Source organism: Balaenoptera borealis (genome assembly GCF_965194805.1).
Source record: "Balaenoptera borealis genome assembly, chromosome: 13".
In the NCBI taxonomy this organism is placed as follows: domain Eukaryota; kingdom Metazoa; phylum Chordata; class Mammalia; order Artiodactyla; family Balaenopteridae; genus Balaenoptera; species Balaenoptera borealis.
This window is the reverse complement of record NC_138870.1, coordinates 71983281-71999188: the sequence shown is the minus strand read 5'-3', so window position 1 is coordinate 71999188 and position 15908 is coordinate 71983281. Positions and strand designations below refer to the sequence as shown.

General features: G+C 34.7%; 1 protein-coding gene across 3 annotated transcripts in view; it reads right to left on the bottom strand.

Moving 5' to 3' along the window:
* LRRIQ1 (leucine rich repeats and IQ motif containing 1) overlaps positions 1-15908 on the bottom strand; it is a 304399-nt gene that overhangs the window by 110098 nt on the left and 178393 nt on the right. For all 3 annotated transcript variants that reach the window (XM_082351784.1, XM_082351783.1, XM_082351785.1), the window contains exons 15-17: positions 9031-9207; positions 6632-7081; positions 3731-3941 (exon numbers count right to left, since the gene is read on the bottom strand). In XM_082351784.1, the coding sequence (XP_082207910.1) occupies positions 3731-3941; positions 6632-7081; positions 9031-9207 (838 nt within the window). The remainder of the gene's footprint in view (positions 1-3730; positions 3942-6631; positions 7082-9030; positions 9208-15908) is intronic.

Sequence of the window (15908 nt, the reverse complement as noted above, 5' to 3'; positions counted from 1 at the left end):
CACCATCATGACATATTGACCTCCAAAAGGCCCCACCTCCAAATATCATCACATTGGGGATTAAGTTTCAACACATGAATGTTGTGGAGAACGTAAACTTTCAGTCAATAGCGCCCTTCATTTTGGAATTTTGTTTTTTAAACTCCTCTCTTTTTTGATTCCTTTATCCAGTATTTATGCTCCCTTCGTTCCTTGCTACCTTTCAAAATGCTTTCTCTCTAACATGGCAAATGGGCCTGTGACTTCTTCCTGCTAGAGAGGTACCCTTCATATCCTTTCTTCCCCAACCCTGTCCTAACAAGGTTCTAAGCATTAGGGAAACATGCTTTCCTTCCCTTGATTCTTTTTTGTTAGGTCATCTTCTCTTCCTCAGTTATCCCTCCTCCACCACCACCCCCCCTTTTTTCTTACACCAGTGTAATTATAAGATATCAAGATTAGGTGCAGACCTAGGGAAAAGAGAGTATAAAGGGAATTCTTTAATACAGACCTTCAACGACAAGAGCAAAAGGACTGACTCATCATGGCTCACAATGGATCCAGCCTAACTTATCAGGGATACAACTTCTGCAAAGCTCTAAACTGTAATACACAGTGTATATTTTTCTGGTGTGACATGTATAGATACCTCCCTCATGAATCTGTGTAGGGTCAGGAATTAAAGTCCCAGCCACCTCTGTTCAGTTTATGGGAAATAAAGGTAATATAAATGTGTAATAAGTAATGTTCAGATTCTTCTTCTAACTTATTTATTCATGTCAAGGTTTCAGTTTTTCTCCCAGCCATCCATCTACGATTAATTCCTCTTTCGCACACATTCAAATCAATTCCCTGGTCAGAGTCCTATCTATATTAGACATACCTGACATCTTTTTCTCCTCTAACTACCATCAACTCCCAATCCCAGAACATACCCATACCATACACTTGTTTCTTGCTAAAATTGTTCACACATCTCTGCCCATGTTTCTCCTATATTCTCTTAATATTCTAGTCCTTACGGTAGTCTAGCTGCACTATAACTTATTATTCCAGTAATATGAAATCCTATGTTCTTTTACTCCTACTATCTTTTTTACCTGGGATTCCATTCTCTTACATATTTACACTGAACCCTATCTATTTCTCAAGCTGTATCTTATATCCTTTATATTATTTAGGGTAAGCTAAGCGCTATAACAAAAATATCCAGAAATGTACAATAATTCAAAACTAATTTATTTCATGATCACATAACGAGCATTGAGAGTGAAAACAAGACAACTGGCAGCAGTTTAACATAAAGTGATTCAGATATCCAGGCTTTGCAACTCTGCAATCCCAAGAGACAGCATCCAAGGATGCCCTAAAGGCTGTCTTCACTTCAGCCAACCAGAAAGGGAAAAGAATATGAAAGAATGTTTGTGGGAGGGTTTTATGGGCCAGACATGAAGTGGTGCACATATTTTTCATTTACTCAGAAAAAAGGGCCATACTAAAAAGTGCAAGGAAAGCTGGAATATCTAGGCTGGCAGTATGCTAGGAAGAAGAGGAGAATGTGGGTTTTGGTGAGCAGAGAGCAGTCTCCACCACATCCTTCATGAAATCTTCATTTTACTCCTTCTAAAGCCTGGGCTCTTTCTACCATATCATGCTCTGCTCTCCAGGATGGTTAGACAGTCTAGAAGTCATATTTTTAAGATGAATAGTTTAAGAAACTAGATTGTGCTCAGGAGAAGAGAAAATGAAGTTGAGTTGAATTCAATGATTTTAAGTATAATACCATGATGCACCTCAGAAGAGACTTGTTCTAAGTTGCAAAGAAAGGCTGAATTATGCTTACATTTGTTAGAGACAAACTTAACAAAAGGACATTCAACAGATATATGTCACTGAGCTAGACTATTTCATAAAGTAATGAACTTCTCTTTATTGAATAGAATGAAGCAAAAGTTTAATATCTATTTACCATCAACGCTGAAAAATGTATTGCTCATCCACTCATGACAGGAGGAAGTTTGGACTGCATGACATTTTCATTCCTCATGCAGCAGAACAGTATTTTGAGACAGTAACTGAGGTTCCTTTCTTTTCCTCAGAGTTTCCTTGAATCCATTGCCCTTCCTCCACTCCCAACCTATTCAGGCATCAGTAACAGCTTTGTCTATGCATTGCCTTTAGGAATACAGTCCAGACAACTTAAGTCAACTGAAATACTAAATATATTCATTAGAACCATAGCAAAGATAATTCTCTTGAAAAACTATGGCTTTAATAACAAAACCCAGAAACTTAATTTTAAGGCTATTTTTCCAGTTGCTTATGCCAATACCTTATAGGCATCCCTGACTCCTCTCTGTCTTTCAAAGACCACATCTCCATGTACTAATATCATCAGGCCTACCTTCAAAGTATATACGCATACCCTCAAGATAAATCAACATATATTCGGGAATGTGATTTTCTTACCACTTCCTCTGCAATACTCTGGTCCATGCTACCACAATCTACACTTTGGATTACTGCAATAGCCTCCCGATTTTGCTGCTTCTACTATTGCCTTCCTATAGTACAATCACAACATAAAGGAAACTTGGTAATGTGAGTCCTTTGCTCAGATTCCTGTAATATCTTCCCATGTCATTCAGAGTAAAAGCCAAAGTCTTTACAATGATTTAGGATATATAAGTCCTACTCTTCTCCCCTTCACCCCTCTTCAGTCACACTGTTTCTTACTGCTCTATAAACACTGTGGGTATGCTCCTAAATCAGTGCCTTTGAATCTGATATTCCTCTGCCTGGAATATTCTTCCCCGAGATACCCAATGGCTTATCTCCTGCTGCAATGTCACCTTTCCTGGTCTTCCACATCCATCCTGTCTAAAATGATTAATTTTCCTTAGATACTCCTATCCCGCTGTTCCTGATTTATTTTTCCCCTTAGTACTTATCACAATCTAACATACTTACCTTATTTATCTGCACATCCCAACAGAATGTAAGCTAGTAAAATTTTTGTGCCAAGTAATAGTTACTAAATGAATGAATAAAGGGAAACACTACATTTTTTTTTTAGTTACTATCATTCAATTCAGGTGTAGTACCATGAATTTCCAGACTTTATTTTATGTATTTATTTATCCCACCAGGACATAAACTCCATGAGGGAAGAGATCTTGCATGCTTTGTTCCTAGTTAAATTTCCTGAACCTAAAATAGTGCTTGACAAACAGTACGTTCTAAAAATTATTTGATGAGTGAATAAATAAAAGGATAAATGTGATCAGATTGAACTTCATTTTGAAATCTGATCTTGGTGAGGTTCTGAATTTTTATGTTAAATGGATATTTGAAGGACTTTAACAATCATTTTAGTAGATTTTTAAACATGCTTCTAGAAACAGCTATAGATTAGGCCAAGAGAGACCTGCTTTGACTAATCAAATGTTAGCATATGTGGCAAATGCCACATCTGAGCAGAAGTTTTAATATGATTGTGTGGTTCAGCTTGACCCTCAGTCATAAGAACAGTATTTACAAATTATAGACTAATCCTTAAGCCTAGATACTCAGCAGAAGCAAAGCCAACCTGCGGCTAACCGGCAGCCTACTTGTCACGTGAATAAGAAATAAATCCATGTATTTGTAAATGGCTAAGATTCAGGGATTGCCTGTTATACAGAATAACCCAGTGAAAGATAACTAATACATCTCTCATGATTAATTATTGCACCCAAAGATTAAAAGTAACCTGAATAAGAATAGCAGCCTTCTCCCTCTGTTCTTGGATGTTCACAGTATTTTTTATTTCTTCTTTCTTTAAAGTAATTTGGTTTTCAATGCAGGAATTTGACTGGGATGTCAGGGGTCCTATTGCAGCAGGATGTAGCTTTATAGAGAAATGAATCTGTCTGCGCACAGTGTGACCACGCCAGCATGCCTGAATTACCATAGCTGCCATACTATTAAGAGGAGAAAAAAAAATATTTTTAGTACCCATAAATATACAGTTGTAGTTAAGAGGTCCTCATAAGCTATATTTATTTGTAAACATAGACTATATAAAGTATTATTTAAAAATAAGACCCGTTCTTTTATTTAACTGTAGTCATAGAAGTAAAAATAATACGGAAACCTTAAAATCTGAAGGAGAGAAATGGGCCAGTAACTTAGAGAGGGATATGAGTACTAGGGATTTTTGTTTCTTTTAAGGAGGAAGATATTACTGAGATTTTGTATAATAGTGAGGATGCTGAACCAGTAGAAAGGGGGGAAAAGTGATGATGCAAAAGGGGGAAAAATATAGGAGTCAGTTGGCAAGAGAGGATGGGATCCTGTTCACAGCAGAGAGACTAAGTTTTGAGAGGAAGAAGGGCCCCCCCTCCTCTCTAAGAGAAAGGACCCATCAAGTCTTTGCTAGCTTCACTTTCCTATCTGCCCATGGACAAATACTTAAATCTTTCTTTTACAAGCCCAGTAGTAAATTCTAACATTTTTTCCAGCCTACATCTATTTACCAATTTCTGGCACAGAATCAATCAACACTGTGTTTTTCCCACATCCCCATAAGCTGCCCAGCAACACTACCAAAATTTGAATAATAATGTACATTGATTGTAAGTGGGTTCTCAGCTTGCTTAATCATTTAATTCTTCATCATTGGATATGTTTTCCTTTCCCACATAGATTACTGCAGAAATATTATCAAGGTACAAGGTATAGTCAAAGTGCTAACTACTAGCTTAATTGTTCTTCAAATCTTTGGGTTTAGTTTTAAAAGGCATATGAAGGAGAAGTGATTCATGTATATTCACTTTTTCCAGGCTCCCTTGAAAAAGTTTTCAATAATTTTATAATTGCCAAGCCCAATGAAATTTTTTCATTCCTCATACTAGTGAGTGTAAGGCAAAGTGGAATTAAGTGATAAACTGCCAGACATCACCATATATATTTTTTCTCATAGAAATATATTTGTGGGAAATTAGAAAGGAATGATGTAACCATTTTCTATTGTTATTAATATTGTCATCGTCATCATCACCATTTTACCTAAAGCTTGTGGAAGCCTTCAATCTATTTTGCTATGAACTGAAGTTAGTGGATAAAATTTTTTTCTGGCTTAAGATAAAGTACTTGTACTCCTTATAAGAAAAAACATCATGTTTCAACAAATCATTTCCTCCTCCTAGGGTAAACAGAACTTAATAAACTTTGCTATGGAATTAATTCACATTTGGTCATTCAACCATTAATTCATTCCTTCATCTTTTGAACAAAAATGAGTTAAAGAATTGAAAAAGAATAGATATATGTGTAACTGGATCACTTTGCTGTACACCTGAAACTAACACATTTAAAATCAACTATGCTCCAATATAAAATAAAATTTTTTTTAAAAAATAAAAAAATTAAGGAATTTAAGACACTATAGTATGTATTTGGGTGATAAAGAAAAAGATCTGAAAACATATTTGCAATGCATAACTGGTAAAGAATGAAAGGTCTGTAAGAAAACACATTTAACCTGAGAGAGCATCTTATATGTCTCTACAGATACATACAAGTTTCACTGACTATAACTGTGAATTTCTTGTAAAGCTGACCAGTCATTTAGTGCTTGAATTCCTCAGCTCACTATCATCAAAATTTCCCAAGGAAGAAAATAAAAAGGTAGATGAGGGATATCTTCCTCAGTAACACTAACAACAGGACTGCTTTCCACCGCGCAGAAAGCCGTGAAAGCAGGTAAAGAAGCTGACTTTAGGGCTTCCTAAATATACGGTGCTCTCCATATTGGGAAAAACAGCTCGTATTACTACTATCATCATCATCATCTTTTATCTAGTAAAAATAATGATGATAAAAATGCCCTTAGCATAGGAACACATGTAAATTATGCTTAGGAAACGCCTATACAACTGACAGTGAATCTTCCTGAAACACTGAATGGCAAGGTTCAGCAAGTGGGTATACATTTTCTTTTCCTTTTATTCTTTAGGTCTTTGGTTTGTCTATATTTTCAGTTCCTCATCCTTCCTTATTATTATTATCATTTGGCTATTTTATTTATCATGAATTAAAAAGTTCTAAATGTTGTTTATCTAAAATTTCAGTAGGAAATGTCTGGAGTGTTTAGAGCTAACGGGATTCAAATAGGCAATGTCTAGGGTACCCTGGCTAATACTATGCCAAAATATACCAATGTACCCTGGCATGCTGAATATTTTAAGCTCAAGGAATTTGAGAAAAGGCATGTGCAGGAAGGATTTTCTGACTTTCCCTGGAAGCATGTCATAAGACCCTCATGTGAGAGGTCTTTATAGTATTTTAAGAATAATGGGATTATTTTATTTCTTCTTAAACATTCATTTTAATTATTTAGAGATTAGAAGGCAGAAAAAATAATTTCACAGTTACTCATTTTAAATTAAATAATACTAGTTAATTAAATCAGAACCTGCCAAATTTCAACCAAATTGATCTTCACTGTAATTAATAATTTGTGCATATCATAAAAACATAAGGGAATTAACATGAAATATAATAGTGATTGAAATCCTTTACCAAATTATTATTTGGTAACAATGACTAAGATTATCCATAAAAAGTAATAAAATACAACTGTAAAAGAAAAATGATCTATAAATCTTACATTTTTTCATGATGTTCAGTATTCTGGCAGTTCTTCAATAGAGACCTTGTCATTACTGTTTCCATGAATGGTATTCTTTTGGTGGGGAAATTGCTTGCCTTGCTGTCTTCTCTTTTCTGGCCTACTATTTTTTCCTGATTTCTTCCTTTAGTATCTTCACATAAGGAGGGGTTGGTTAGTGAGGAATGACTAGAGCCAGAGTCCATCCATTTCTCAGAAATACCTGGTGAGTCCAGTTTATGTTCATTTGCATAAGAGTAAAGGACTCTATTTTGCAGTATGCTGTCACTGTTTGAAGGAGGCAAATGATTTTGCTGGGCTTCTGATTCATCTCTCTTGGTGATACTAACATCCCCATGTTCATGTGCATATCGACATTCATTGCTAAGTGTCATCAATTTCTTGAAATAATGGCAGAGATTTTCTGCAGCATCCAACATGAATATATTTCTGAGCAAATAAATAATGAGGATGTTTAATAATAAGAATTATATCAGCAAATATTAACACTTATACAGGTTTTGAAAATATCCCTGTGTGGCCTGACATATTAAATTTTACTACAAAATTCATTAAAAACTTATTTCTGATTGTTTATATAAAAATTTATCTTATTTCTCACAAAATGTGAAAATATTTGTTTACTTAATTTCAATCCATTAATCCAGACAAAACGTCTGGAAGTTTTAGAATCATTTTTATCCTTGGTACCTTTGGTAAAATGAATGAGAAAAATCCATGCTTTTACTGCCATAAGCATGAGAAATGATGGCTGCCTAAATTTGGAGAAGTTATTTATGAAACAAGTTAAAAGTACTTTGTACACTGACTTTTGCCATGCAAAATATTTGTATTGGACTTTTAAACAAATAAGTTATATCATGGGAAAGCTTTTATTCCGATTTTTCTCTGGAAAAAAATCCATTGCAAAGAGAATTCAAATACTTTAAGATGTAAATGCCTGTGATTCTCTTGAACAGTTGTTGGATTTAGCTATACCAAACAAAATGAAAGTTATAATTATTTCCTAAAATATAGAGATAGACACCTCGTATGTTGACAAATGTAGACATTAGCCTAGGTTCTTCCAATATATTTTGATATTTTGTATTTCATTCATTTTGTTGGTGAATAATGCAGCAAAGGTTCAGTTCAATATTGGATGTCAACTGTTTATGGTTAAGTGTTGAATTCACCACCATTTATGATCAAACATAAAAAATACAGTCTATTTTCAATTCTCAAGTAAAACTTTCATTGCAATAACAATAAGTTCTCCCAAAGAATTGTAAATCTAAATTTCATCATAAGGGGTGTCAAGAGTCACCTTTACATAAAAATTGTAGATTACTATACATACACAAGGAGATATCAGTTTAGATTTACAAAAAGATAAATGTAAATAACCTTAGTTTTTGCTAAAAGTAAACATTAACTATAAGAATTGGAATTATTTTTAAAGCTGTGAGATTTACTTATAATATGAATAGGCTATATTTAAAAACATTTAAATAGAAAAACCAACTCTTACATAGTATGAGCATGTACGAAAGTACAAATAGCAAAAATTTAATATGTAATTTAGTAATTAAATTTAGACATTTGGAAGCACATAACTGTTCCACTTATAATGCAGAATTATCATAAGGAAAATATAAAATAATTTTCCTTTTTCATTTGTATCTTTTTGGAGCAGTATAAATTAGGAAATACAGTTTTAAAAAGATCAATTGTAATTAATTCCTAGTAATGCATTCAGAATTCAGGGTGGGGAATGGGAAGTTCTCTTTCTTTGATATATTTTTCGGACTCTGCTCTCAGCCTCTGTCCTCTGAATGTGTGCACATGTTGACTGCTTTTCTACACTGTGCTCCCATAATACCTTAATACACAAATATATGTGTAATATGATTCCTCATATAATAAATATACATAATAAATATCATATGTTTTATAAAACTTGCCTTGCTCCATTGTAACTATTTATTTAGCTAATTTTCTCTTAATGTAATCATGAATTCATTGAGGGTAAAGTGTAATACTTAGCTTATTATATGTCTTGCCCATCAATAATTGTTGAACAAATGTATGACTGATTAATTGAATGAACAGCTGAATGAATGTTTGCATCTTGTCTTGAAGCTATCCTCATGCTTTCATTTATTTTCATCTAATTTTAGTTTTTAAATTATATCCTAAATTATGTTCAAAATACATATTAATACATTTCAAATAATAAAAAGTGATGCCCAGAAGTTCTTTTCTAAAGAGACAATATCCCTAAAACACGTTGTACTAGTCCAAAAGAGTAGCATTGTATTGATCAGAATAATTTTTATTCATATGTATAAATTGCATTATATCTTTTAATTATGACAAGGGGAAGATAACACTCTTACCTTTCTCCAATATATTTTTCTGTTAGTAAGTTAAATTCTCTAATCTGGGACTGACAAAGTACCAGGAAACGCTCTAATTCTACTTCATAGTGCTCTTCACTGTGACTTTCTGAATAAGAGGTTAGCATTTCACCATTGAGGATTCTTACAGCAGGTAATATTTTAAGTAGAGAATCCCTATTGAAAACAGGAAAAAAAATTAATAATTTTGAAAAGGAGAGTTTATATCTAAAATAACTATACGCCTATTACTTAAATAATATAAATACAGAGTATATCTCTGAAACTTATTGATTTCATAGAGAAAATTATACTGTTAAATTATTTTTAAAAAATTATGGTATCATGTCATGTACAAAGTTTTAGAGATCTTGACACACATTTAACCATTTTCTTCTTTTTTTTCTTTTGAATTTTATTTTATTTATTTTATTAAACAGCAGGTTCTTATTAGCTATCCATTTTATACTTATTAGTGTATATATGTCAATCCCAATCTCCCAATTCATCACACCACCACCACCACCCTCACCACTTTCCCCCCTTGGTGTCCACACGTTCGTTCTCTGCATCTGTGTCTCAATTTCTGCCCGACAAACCAATTCATCTCTACCATTTTTCTAGGGTCCACATATATGCGTTAATATACGATATTTGTTTCTCTTTCTGACTTACTTCACTCTGTATGACAGTCTTTAGATCCACCCACGTCTCTACAAGTGACCCAATTTCGTTCCTTTTTATGGCTGAGTAATATTCCATTGTATATATGTACCACATCTTCTTTACCCATTCATCTGTCGATGGGCATTTAGGTTGCTTCCATGTCCTGGCTACTGTAAATAGCGCTGCAATGAACATAGGGGTGCATGTGTCTTTTTGAATTATGGTTTTCTCTGGGTATACGCCCAGTAGTGGGATTGCTGGGTCATATGGAGGTTTTTTTTAAGGAACCTCCATACTGTTCTCCATAGTGGCTGTATCAATTTACATTCCCACCAACAGTGTAAGAGGGTTCCCTTTTCTCCACACCGTCTCCAGCATTTGTTGTTTGTAGATTTTCTGATGATCCCCATTCGAACTGGTGTGAGGTGATTCCTCATTGTAGTTTTGATTTGCATTTCTCTAATAATTAGTGATGTTGAGCATCTTTTCATGTGCTTCTTGGCCATCTGTATGTCTTCTCTGGAGAAATGTCTATTTAGGTCTTCTGCCCATTATTGGATTGGGTTGTTTGTTTCTTTAATATTGAGCTGCATGAGCTGTTTATATATTTTGGAGATTAATCCTTTGTCTGTTGATTCGTTTGCAAATATTTTCTCCCATTCTGAGGGTTGTCTTTTTGTCTTGTTTATGGTTTCCTTTGCTGTGCAAAAGCTTTTAAGTTTCATTAGGTCCCATTTGTTTATTTTTGTTTTTATTTCCATTAATCTAGGAGGTGTATCAAAAAAGATCTTGCTGTGATTTATGTCAAAGAGTGTTCTTCCTAAGTTTTCCTCTAAGAATTTTATAGTGTCCACTCTTACATTTAGGTCTCTAATCCATTTTGAGTTTATTTTTGTGTATGGTGTTAGGGAGTGTTCTAATTTCATTGTTTTACATGTAGCTGTCCAGTTCTCCCAGCACCAGTTATTGAAGAGACTGTCTTTTCTCCATTGTATATCCTTGCCTCCTTTGTCATAGATTAGTTGACCATACATGCATGGGTTTATCTCTGGGCTTTCTATGTTGTTCCATTGATCTATGTTTCTGCTGTTTTTGTGCCAGTACCATATTGTCTTGATTACTGTAGCTTTGTAGTATAGTCTAAAGTCTGGGAGCCTGATTCCTCCAGCTCCGTTTTTTCCCTCAAGACCGCTTTGGCTATTCGGGGTCTTTTCTGTCCCTATACAATTTTAAGATTTTTTGTTCTAGTTCCACAAAAAATGCCATTGGTAATTGGATAGGGATTGCATTGAATCTGTAGATTGCTTTGGGTAGTATAGTCATTTTCACAATGTTGATTCTTCCAATCCAAGAACATGGTATATCTCTCCATCTGTTTGTATCATCTTTAATTTCTTTCATCAGTGTCATATAGTTTTCTTTATATAGCTCTTTTGTCTCCCTAGGTAGGTTTATTCCTAGGTATTTTATTCTTTTTGTTGCAGTGGTAAATGGGAGTGTTTCCTTAATTTCTCTTTCAGATTTTTCATCATTAGTGTATAGGAATGCAAGAGATTTCTGTGCATTAATTTTGTATCCTGCTACTTTACCAAATTCATTGATTAGCTCTAGTAGTTTTCTGGTGGCATCGTTAGGATTCTCTATATATAGTATCATGTCATCTGCAAACAGTGACAGTTTTACTTCTTCTTTTCCAATTTGGATTCCTTTTATTTCTTTTTCTTCTCTGATTGCTGTGGCTAGGACTTCCAGAACTATGTTGAATAATAGTGGTGAGAGTGGACATCCTTGTCTCATTCCTGATCTTAGAGGAAATGCTTTCAGTTTTTCACCATTGAGAATGATGTTTGCTGTGGGTTTGTCATATATGGCCTTTATTATGTTGAGGTAGGTTCCCTCTATGCCCACTTTCTGGAGAGTTTTTATCATAAATGGGTGTTGAATTTTGTCAAAAGCTTTTTCTGCATCTATTGAGATGATCATATGGTTTTCTTCTTCAATTTGTTAATATGGTTTATCACATTGATTGGTTTGCATATACTGAAGAATCCTGGCATCCCTGGGATAAATCCCACTTGATCATGGTGTATGATCCTTTTAATGTGTTGTTGGATTCTCTGCTAATATTTTGTTGAGGATTTTTGCATCTATATTCATCAGTGATATTGGTCTGTAATTTTCTTTTTTGTAGTATCTTTGTCTGGTTTTGGTATCAGGGTGATGGTGGCCTCGTAGAATGAGTTAGGGAGTGTTCCTTCCTCTGCAGTTTTTTGGAAGAGTTTGAGAAGGATGGGTGTTAGCTCTTCTCTAAATGTTTGATAGAAATCACCTGTGAAGCCATCTGGTCCTGGACTTTTGTTGGAAGATTTTTAATCACAGTTTCAATTTCATTACTTGTGATTGGTCTGTTCATATTTTCTATTTCTTCCTGCTTCAGTCTTGGAAGGTTATACCTTTCTAAGAATTTGTCCATTTCTTCCAGATTGTCCATTTTATTGGCATAGAGTTGCTTGTAGCAGTCTCTTAGGATGCTTCGTATTTCTGTGGTATCTGTTGTAATTTATCCTTTTTCATTTCTAATTTTAATGATTTGAGCCCTCTCCCTCTTTTTCTTGATGAGTCTGGCTAATGGTTTGTCAATTTTGTTTATCTTCTCAAAGAACCAGCTTTTAGTTTCATTGATCTTTGCTATTATTTTCTTTGTTTCTATTTCACTTATTTCTGCTCTGATCTTTATGATTTCTTTCCTTCTACTAACTTTGGGTATTGTTTGTTCTTTTAGGTGTAAGGTTAGATTGTTTATTTGAGATGTTTGTTGTTTCTTGAGGTAGGATTGTATTGCTATAAACTTCCCTCTTAGAACTGCTTTTGCTGCATTCCATAGGTTTTGGATCGTCATATTTTCATTGTCATTTTTTCTAGGTATTTTTTGTTTTCCACTTTGATTTCTTCAGTGATTTCTTGGTTATTTAGTAATGTATTGTTTAGCCTCCATGTGTTTGTGTTTTTTACGTTTTTTCCCCTGTAATTGATTTCTAATCTCATTGCATTGTCATCAAAAAAGATGCTTGATATGATTTTGATTTTCTTAAATTTACTAAGGCTGGATTTGTGACCCAAGATGTGATCAATTCTGGAGAATGTTCCATGCACACTTGAGAGGAAAGTGTAATTTGCTGGTTTTGGATGGAATGTCCTATAAATATCAATTAAATCTATCTGGTCTATTGTGCCATTTAAAGCTTGTGTTTCCTTATTAATTTTCTGCTTGGATGATCTGTCCATTGGTGTGAGGAGTTAAAGTCCCCCACTGTTATTGTGTTACTGTCGATTTCCTCTTTTATAGCTGCTAGCTGTTGCCTTATGTATTGAGGTGCTCCTATATTGGGCGTATATATATTTATAATTGTTATAGCTTCTTCTTGGATTGATCCTTTGATCATTATGTAGTGTCCTTCCTTGTCTCTTGTAACATTCTTCATTTTAACACCTATTTTATCTGATATGAGTATTGCTACTCCAGCTTTCTTTTGATTTCCATTTGCATGGAATATCTTTGTCCATCCCCTCACTTTCAGTCTGTATGTGTCCCTAGGTCTGAAGTGGTCTCTTGTAGAGAGCACATATATGGGTCTTGTTTTTGTATTCATTCAGTGAGCCTGTATCTTTTGGTTGGAGCATTTAATCCATTCACATTTAAGGTAATGATAGATATGTATGTTCCTATTACCATTTTCTTAATTTTCTTGGGTTTGTTTTTGTAGGTCTTTTTCTTCTGTTGTGTTTCCCACTTAGAGGATTTCCTTTAGCATTTGTTGTAGACCAGGTTTGGTGGCACTGAATTCTCTTAGCTTTTGCTTGTCTGTAAAACTTTTGATTTCTCCATTGAATCTGAATGAGATCCTTGCCAGGTAGAGTTATATTGGTTGTAGGTTCTTCCCTGTCACCACTTTAAATATATCATGCCACTCACTTCTGGCTTGCAGAGTTTCTGCTGAGAAATCTGCTGTTAACCTTATGGGAGTTCCCTTGTATGTTATTTGTCATTTTTCCCTTGCTGCTTTCAATAATTTCTCTTTGTCTTTAATTTTTACCAATTTGATTACTGTGTGTCTTGGCATGTTTCTCCTTGGGTTTATCCTGTATGGGACTCACTGCGCTTCCCAGACTTGGGTGGCTATTTCCTTTCCCATGTTAGGGAAGTTTTTGACTATAATCTCTTCAAATATTTTCTCTGGTCCTTTCTCTCTCTCTTTTCCTTCTGGGACCCCTATAATGCGAATGTTGTTGCGTTTAATGTTGTCCCAGAGGTCTCTTAGGCTGTCTTCATTTCTTTTCATTCTTTTTTCTTTATTCTGTTCCGCAGCCGTGAATTCCACCATTCTGTCTTCCAGGTCACTTATCCGTTCTTTTCCCTCTGTTATTCTGCTATTGATTCCTTCTAGTGTAGTTTTCATTTCAGTTAGTGTATTGTTCATCTCTGTTTGTTTGTTCTTTAATTCTTCTAGGTCTTTGTTAAACATTTCTTGCATCTTCTCGATCTTTGCCTCCATTCTTTTTCCGAGGTCCTGGATCATCTTCACTATCATTATTCTGAATTCTTTTTCTGGAAGGTTGCCTATCTCCACTTCATTTAGTTGTTTTTCTGGGGTTTTATCTTGTGCCTTCATCTGGTACATAGCCCTCTGCCTTTTCATCTTGTCTATCTTTCTGTGAATGTGGTTTTTTCTAACCATTTTCTTGTAAAAAACAAATGGTAAATTCAAGCAGTTGGAAACTTGGGCTGGGAATAGATAAAAGACTGCATTATGAGAAGAACAGTATCAGACACACTCTTTTATTTTACTTTTTTAAAATTTTTAACTGAGTTGGGTCTTTTTTGCTGCACGCGGGCTTTCTCTAGTTGTGGCGAGCAGTGGTTACTGTTTATTGCGGTGTGTGGGCTTCTCATTGTGGTGGCTTCTCTTGTTGTGAAGCACGGGGTCTAGGTGTGTGGGCTTCAGTAGTTGTGGCTCATGGGCTCTAGAGCACAGACTCAATAGTTGTGGCTCATGGGCTTAGTTGCTCCACAGCATGTGGGATCTTCCTTGACCAGGGCTTGAAGCTGTGTCCCCTGCATTGGCAGGCAGATTCTTAACCACTGCGCCACCAGGGAAGCCCAGACACACTCTTTTAAACATAAGATAATTAAAATAATTCAATCGAAAGTTGCTGTTTATTTCAGAAAAAGTGTGAATTCTGATTGTTTCTCAGTGAAATACAGTGAGTGGAGGGTTAAACCAAAACAAAAGGGGTGGTGATTACCCCATATTACATGATCTGGAATATTTAAATTTATGATATTTCTCCTTGAATCTTAGTAAGGATTATAATAAGAATCTCCCAGATATGAGCAAAAGTCTTTATCAATTTAAAAGGCCAATGATATGAAAAACCAGATCAGAAAGCAAGAGCGGTCCACCAAGCCCAGCCACCTCAAAGTACTTCCCAAGCCTTTCACAAGAAGAGTGTGTGGGCTTCTTTTCACAAGGCTATTGATGATCACAGGGGCAAAATAAACTTCTTGAATGAGTAAAACTTCTTACTAAAAAACTAACAATTCCTATGAGGAAAACTACAAATCAGTGACAAAAGATACCAAAGACTAAATAAATGGAAAGATGTCACATGAAAAAAATCTTTGTGGATAAGAAGATTCAATACTGTCAAGAAGTCCGTTTTCCCCTAATTGATCTATAGATATAACACAATTCCAACTAAAATACCAGCAAGATATTTTGTGGATATCAAGAATTGATTCTAAAGTTTATATGAAGAGGCAAAACAAGCATATAGCCAACTTAATTTTGAAAGAGAAGAAAAAAGTTGGAAGACTGACACTAGTTGACTTCAAGATTATCTATGAAGCTACAGTAATCAGGATAATGTGGTAATGGCAAAAGAATAGTCAAATAGATCAACGGAACAGAAGAGAGAACCCAGAAATAGACCCACATAATACAGTAAACTGATCTTTGACAAATGAGCAAAAGTAATACAATGGAAAAAAGATAAGTCTTTTCAACTACTGGTGCTAGAACAACTGAACATAGCCATGTAAAAAAAAAAAAAAAAAAGGAATCTAGACATACAGACACAGACCTCTCATCTTTCACAAAAATTAACTCAAAAAGGATCACAGATCTAAAAGCAAAATGCGAAACCCCAAAACT